The sequence below is a fragment of the Buteo buteo genome, chromosome 27, assembly GCF_964188355.1.
Source record: "Buteo buteo chromosome 27, bButBut1.hap1.1, whole genome shotgun sequence".
NCBI classification, from domain to species: Eukaryota; Metazoa; Chordata; class Aves; order Accipitriformes; family Accipitridae; genus Buteo; species Buteo buteo.
Window position 1 is genome coordinate 3044140 of NC_134197.1, and position 7217 is coordinate 3051356.

At 49.0% G+C, this 7217-nt stretch overlaps 1 protein-coding gene across 1 annotated transcript in view; it reads left to right on the forward strand.

Annotated features, from left to right (window-relative positions):
* The window catches only part of CACNA1H (calcium voltage-gated channel subunit alpha1 H), a 254838-nt gene extending 247621 nt beyond the window's left edge, over window positions 1–7217 (forward strand). Inside the window, exons 34-36 of the mRNA XM_075058453.1 lie at window positions 168–351; window positions 3452–3630; window positions 4224–7217. Of these exons, the coding sequence (XP_074914554.1) occupies window positions 168–351; window positions 3452–3630; window positions 4224–5405 (1545 nt within the window). The 3' untranslated portion in view covers window positions 5406–7217. The remainder of the gene's footprint in view (window positions 1–167; window positions 352–3451; window positions 3631–4223) is intronic.

Below are 7217 nucleotides of genomic sequence, written 5' to 3' on the forward strand. Positions count from 1 at the left end.
TAGCTTTGGTATCCCATTGCAGTCACCAGGGCTGCAGATTCTCTGTAAGATGCCAAGAGGAACATCTGCATAAAGTTTTAAAACAAAAAGCAGACGAGAAGGAGATTGCTATAAATTCACCACCAAGATGCTGAATGACCCCATCTCCCTGTCTTCTTACTTTGCAGGGCGGTGCAGCCTCTCCGAAGCCACAGGACTCTCAAAACCTGCTGACGGTCCGCAAGATCTCTGTTTCCCGCATGCACTCCTTGCCCAATGACAGCTACATGTTCCGGCCGGTGATGCCAGCGAAAGCCCCCTTCCCCCTCCATGAGGTGGAGATGGAAACGTATCCCTGCAAATCCCAAAGAGGTACTGCTCAACGAGTTTTCCCTTCCTCCTCCTAGCCAAAATCATGGGGCAGCAGGTGACACATGGTGGTGAGATGGGGAGTAAGCAACTCGTGCCAAATGTGGGCTGAGCCAGGGCTTGCTTTCTTCCATTTGATACCATCAGCAGGACTGCAGTTTCCCACAGGCTGCACAATTCCGTGTTTTCATCACGTCACTGCCTTTTCTCAGGAGAAGGCTAGCAGCTCGGGTGTTTGATTGGCGAGAAGTGGGGCTCCCAAGCAATGTCACAGGCATAGCGGACAGGCTGTTAGCTGATGAAAAGGATACGAGCTGCACATTTCTTCTGAAGTGATCAGCCCTGACATCATGACTATGAATCAATAAAATCAACATGAATAAAAGCAGGAATCGGTATTACTTCCTGACAGAGCTCCTTTACAGCTATTGTTTCAGGCAGCCTTCAGTCTCAGAGCAGTATCTTTTTAGCACGGTACATTGAGTTCAGAGATGCAGGAGTTTCTCTGGGAGCATAAAGATTAGAAACCACTCTCCAGTAACTCCCTAGCCTGGCCTTATAATGAATCTTGTGGAGACACCCCGCAGTCACAGAATCATGAGCTACACAGAGCCTTTGAGTATACATTTACCCAACTGCATCCAAATACATTTCCCCTAAAATGCCTTTCTATTTCTTTCGTTGTGCGAGTTGGCTGAAAGGGAAATCAATAAGAAAGAAAATACCTGCCTCCCTAAAAGCACATGTGCTTCTTGAGTGGCTCCCAAGAACTTATCAGCCTGGTTTCCTTTGATGCAACATTGTTTGAAATGCAAGAACTGCTTGGACAGATGAGCAGTGGGTTTGCAAACCCTGGTGGGGCTGGCAAGATATGCTCTGATTTCCTTGGGTGAAGTAACTCTATATTTGTTCAAACTCTCCGGATACCAGTTAATGTTCTCTGCTCAGTATTTATTATTATTTCACCTGCAAATTCTTTGCTAAGCAAAGAAAACAGAGGTTGAATTTCATGGCTGGACTACTGGGGATGGTTTTCATCTCTGTAGTGGGTGTAAATCAGGATTTATACCAGTATAAAACTGCTGTGATGTTGGCAGGGGTGGGTAGAATGACCAAGAATTTCCTCATGTTTCCCAAATTTCGCTCCAAGAACACTTGAGTGATGGATATGAGAGGGTCTTACTTTTTACCTGGTCTGGTAGATGCATTCAACCGGCATCACCCAATGCAGTGCTGCTTCTGAGCTGACCAAACTCTGATTTAAGTCACAGTCCCGTAAGTTACATGCAAGTAGAACTGAGCACATAGAGACTTACATTAGCATTTGTGCTTTCATGGACTGCTCAATGTCAGTTAAGGATGCCTGGTCTCCTCCCAATACGTCAGTGACTACATAGTGAAAATATTGTGAGGTGACCAGATCTTGTGTTATTTTGGTCTTAGATGCAGTTTCCTGATTTACTAGAAAAACAAGAGAAAAAACTATACAAATCCAGAGATATTCAGTGTTCCTGAGTATGCAGTTTAGAGGGGCTTTTGGTTTCCTATATGAGAGCTAGATGGAAGGTTTCCAACAGAAGGAAATTCCAGCTAAGGACAGGGAGGAGAGCATAGGGTTTTGATTTTATGACCATGTTTGTGACAGATTTTATGACAGAGTTTTTCTGCATCATAAAAAACATTTTCTAAAGCCTGGATTAGCACATGAACGGCACAGACTCGGTCTGAAACTCTGGCTGTAGGAGAGCCCAAAAAAGAACTAGGGAGAAGTGGGGTGGGGTGGGGGATGGGAAGCTTGCTGCTCTGCTCTTTCTGTGGTGTTCTGAAGAAAAGCTCCAAAAGAAAAATGATTAAACACTAACTTTTCTTTCTTCCCAACAACAAATCTCTTTCTGAAATGCAACTGCAATCTCTCTGGATGGCTTTTGTCATAGGTTCAAGTTCCCTGACCTCTGGGCGAGATCTCTTGAAGTGATGGATAGCTGTGTTTTTAACATGGAGCAGCAGTGTAGAAACAGACGTTGGGTTTCAAACTAATGAGGACAATAAATCCTGCAGCCAAAAAAATAAAAAAGCAAAAGATCTTTCAAACAACACAGAACTGCAGTAAAGCAGCACCACGAAGGGGCTGGGGAGGAGGGATTGCCTTTAGACTCAGCCAGGGGACTGGGAGCCTTCAGGAAGAGAGTGATTCCTGCCTGATACATGAGCTCAGGGACTGTCAAAGCACTGGAAGCAGTCTCCGTGCTGCTGATCGGACCACATTCAGCCAAGGTCTGCCTCGTGGACAGACGGTGGTGGTAGTGTTTGGGCTGTAGTGAATGGGAAAACTGCCCTGTGCACACCAGCGGTGTCTCCTCCCGGAGGAGTCGGTGGCAGGGTGCCTGCTGGCTGTACAAGGCTGTAGGTTGGACCTTTAAGTCGAGATCTGGAGGCTCCCAGGGAGCTGAGCAGCGCTGCTCTTGCTCCATGTGGCGGAGCAGCGTAAGGTTGCAAGCCCGTCCCTGGCAGCACTGCAAAGACAACCCAGGCATCCTCACTTAGAGGATCGGGCACAGCTACCAGACTTCCTCGATCCATGTTCTCCTTTTACAAACCCACCCAAAGCAATGCTACCAGGAAAGCAGCAATGGCAGGGTTTCAAATGCAACCCCACCTCCTGCCCTTCATTTGCTGCCATGTGGTCCTGGTGGCTGCCATCCACCCTGAGTGTCACAGCAGCTGCAAGAGAAGATTCCTGTTACCTGAAACAGAAGATAGAGGCTATGAGCATAAAGTATGTAACAGGAGATATCCCAGAGTGGGCAGAGCCACATGCAATGCTGCTGAATTGCAGACACTTCATCTGCAACCTCCCTGCCATCCCTGATGAGATATGCCCTAGTATTCAAAGCAGAAGACAGGACAAGGGACACCTGGCTTTTAATCCTGACACTGCCCGAATCTTATGCTGAGGCTTGGGATTTCAGCCAGACTAGACAGTCTTTTCTTTTCGCCTCCCGCATTTACTCCCCTCCTGGAGTCTGTGGGCACCGGTTCTGCCTCAAACCTTCAGAGCACCCATGCCAGCAGTGTTGGTGACTGCTCTCTCTCTGTTTCCTAGGGTCCATCACCTCCATCCGCTCCCAGCCCGTGGGAACGTGTTCCTCTCTGAGAGTCCCAACAGAGTCCCTCCAGCTGGCAGTCCGCTCTCCCAACCACGAAGGCCGCCACCGCTGGAAGATCTTTCCCCCCCACGTCACACCTCGATCTCCTACTCTCAACAAGCTGCTGTGCAGACAGGTGAGAGGCCAAGAGCCTGCAGAGGTAAACTCCTTCATAGTCACCTGGATCCTTCCCTTCTTTTCCAGTCCCCTCTTGGGTTTCTTTTCTTGGAGCTGAGAGTACAATTCCCCTTTGTAGAACAATACATTTCTAGTGCCTTAAATTTTGATATAGTCCAGTCTCAGCATGTGACACACAGGGGAAGGCCCTTTTTACCTACTTTGTGGATGTACTATTCTATGAAAAAATACCTAAAACATAGAAAGAAGATGCCCAATTCAGTTTTACCAGTGCTGTGAGTAGCCTGCAGTCAGCCCTACACCATGTCACTTTAGACAGGTTGCACTGACTCAGGATTTGGTGCTAGAGTAAGAGTAAGACCATGCAGAAAGACCCAGAAGATACAAGCCAGGTCTGTCTGCTAGCAAAACTGCATCCTCCTGTACAGGGAGGGTCTGACGGGAACTGGCACGATGGGGCAGGGATGGGGTGGTGCAGGGCGCATTAGACCCACCAACTTTTCTGCCACATGCCATGTTTCATCACTGGAAGTGCCGCCGGCACAGCACATTCCCAGGCTCTCACCCCATCTCTCTCTCCTCACCTTCCAGGAGGCCATTCAGACGGACTCCGTGGACGGGCAGACTCCAGACCGCAGGGACAGCCTGCAAGCAGAGCCTGGAGAGACTCTACCATCACCCACGCAGCCCCAGAGCACCTTCACCCCCAGCCCGCTCCATCCCTCGGCTGCCTCCCTCCCGGGCACCCCTCCAAGCTCCCCCCCATCCTCCCCGCATCGGCACCCCAGCACACTCACGCGGAAGCACACCTGCAGCCAGCACAGCGTCCCCAGCCGGCCACCCAGCCCCGGCGGCAGCCCTCCCAACCCCGAGGGCTGCCTTTTCGAGTCCTCTGACCTGGCTGACGAGGAGGTTTGCCACATCAACAGCTCGGCCAAAGACTGGGGAGGGGAGCACTCGGATGCTGGGAGCCCCTCGACTTCACCGTTCATCTCCCCGGCCCCGTCTCCAGTGCCCCTCAAGAACTGCAGCACAACCAGCCTCTCCAGGGGCAGCAGCAAGGAGAAGGACTTGAAGAAGTTTTACAGCATCGATACGAAGGGCTTTCTCAACAAGCCCAGCTGGGCAGATGACCAAAGGCGGCACTCCATCGAGATCTGCCCCTCCATCAGCGACGGGGACTGTACCTTTGAGGACCCTGCCAAGGAAAAGCAGCGGTCTCCTGTCCACATCCAGACGGAGTCCGAGTACATCCACGGAGCCCGGAGGAAGAAGAAGATGAGCCCACCCTGCATTTCTATAGATCCTCCCATGGAGGACGACGGCGGGGCGGCCTCGCGCACCAAACCCTCCGAGAACAGCATGCTGCGGCGAAGGACCCCATCCTGTGAGTTCCCGGCTTACAGAGAGTCCCTGGAGCTCGTGGAGAGCCAGCCCGGGGAGCCGGCCTCCAAAGCGGAGCGCCGGGGCCAGCCCCCATGCCGCGGGGAGCACCTGACCATCCCCAACTTCTCCTTCGAGCAGTTGGACGGCGGCTCCATGAGCAGCCTCTCGGATCTCCTCCTGGACAGCGGTCAGTCCACACCGGCCTCCGTGGACTCCCGGCCGGACGATGCCGCCTCCGAACTGAAAAAGCCGGATCACTTAAAAACTCAGTGGAGCAACGCCGAGAAAAGCAATGAGCTCCTGGGCATTGCTAAGAGCCCCCTCCAGAAGCAGGACTTGGTCCCCGTGACTGTTGCAACAGAAGAAGACGTAGATGACCCAGTATAGCTTTCTGGGAGGGGGGAGCGGGGGGGTCTCAAGGGCTTGACACCAATGTGGGTTTCCAAACCGAAGGGACTGAGCGGCCACAGGTACGTAGGTGGCTGCTCTGTCGGTTTTTTTCCTTTTGCGCAGTCACTTGTTCTTAAGCGCTGGGGAGGTTTGCAAAAAAACACACACACACACACACACACACACACACACACAAAAACCAAACAAAAAAAAATTTAAAAAGAAAAAGAAACCAAACAAACGGCTGGACGAAACGGTGACGGGCTTCGGGGTGGGGGGAGCGGATTTGCAAAGCGGTTTGGGGGTTTCTTTTCTACAGGGAAGGTGGAGTTGATTCGGGGGGTCGCTTCGTTCCTCCCACCCCGCTCCGTGGCCTCAATCACATTGATTCGGGTTCGAGGTGGTGGCGGTTGGGATTTGGGGGATTCTCTTTGGGTTTTGTTGTTTTGTTGGTTTTGTTTTTTTAAAGATGCTCAACTTTTAACAAGGCACCTTTTAGAGATGTCACATTACGCGGGAGTGCCCAGGAGATGGGAGCTGTACATTGTCTGTATATCAGCAGTTATATAAATAGAAATAATGTATTTGTGAGATACAAAACAAGGAAAAAAGACAAAAAAAATATACCCACAAAAACTCTCTCTTCATAATGCACATATTTTTATAGAGAAATGATACTGTTTTTTGCATTACATGTGACTCCGCAACTGGGTGGTGTTTCCTTGGGTTTTATGTGGAACTAATTATTATGGCCATTCGTTTTCCAAATGTTTCTCTTCCTTCTTCACTTTCATTTTTTTCCTCTCCTTCCCTCCACCATCATCCCACCAGCTTCTTTTCACAGCTAATGCTTTAGACATCTCTCTCATTTTTCTTTTGTACTTTAGAGGTTGTCCTAACTACAGAAAAAAAACCAAATCACTACTGAATTGTAGCCAGTGCAATAATAAGTTATTCATTCTTCTTGTCTGTACAACTGTCCTGTTGCTTTATTTTTTTTCCTTTTTTTAACTGAAATTCAGGTTAAATGTCGCAATAATCTGAACTAACGTGCACAAACGTGGTTTCTTGTGTTACAAAGAAAAAAAAAGATGAAAAAAAGGAAAAAGTTAAATTTACAGAGATAAAAAACAAAACAAATAAATAGTAAATTATTTAAGAAATGTATTTTGTTTACTGCAGTTCAAAGTAAATTATTGATACAGTATGTAAAGGTATAAAGAGCTGTCTTAGGTGATGTTCTTTGTGAGCATTTAAGCTGATGATTTGTCGTCCTCATAGCAGAATGCCTTCGAAACCTCGGTGGTGGCCATAACCCTCCCATTTGCACTCTTTCTGTCGGTCTTCCCTCCACACCCCCTGCACCCACACATGGACGCGTTCGCCTCCCAAGGCCCTTCCCTCGCCAGCTCCAACTGAGAAGCCTCTAGAGGAATTCAGGTCACCTCTTAACACCACTTTTTTATTTTGCAGTTTTTGGGGTTGATTTTTTTTCTTTTTTAGCCTCTGGTCCCTGCCCCCTCCCCACCCCTCATCCAGGCCCTCTCACCGTGGGATAGCTTCACCATGGAAAGCTGATGTTAAATAAGAGCAGCAACGAGTCCGTCGCGTGGACGCGCCATCGGCCCGAGCGCCGGGCAGCGGCAGCGAAAAGACATACAGGGGAAAAAAAAAAAATTAAAACAATCGTTTTTGTTTGGTTCGTTCCATGCCGCCTCATATTTATGCATTCACATATATCTTCTGTTATTTATGCATTCATTACTCAAAAGGAAATGTATCTTGTTTCACATGTATTAAACTGTATAA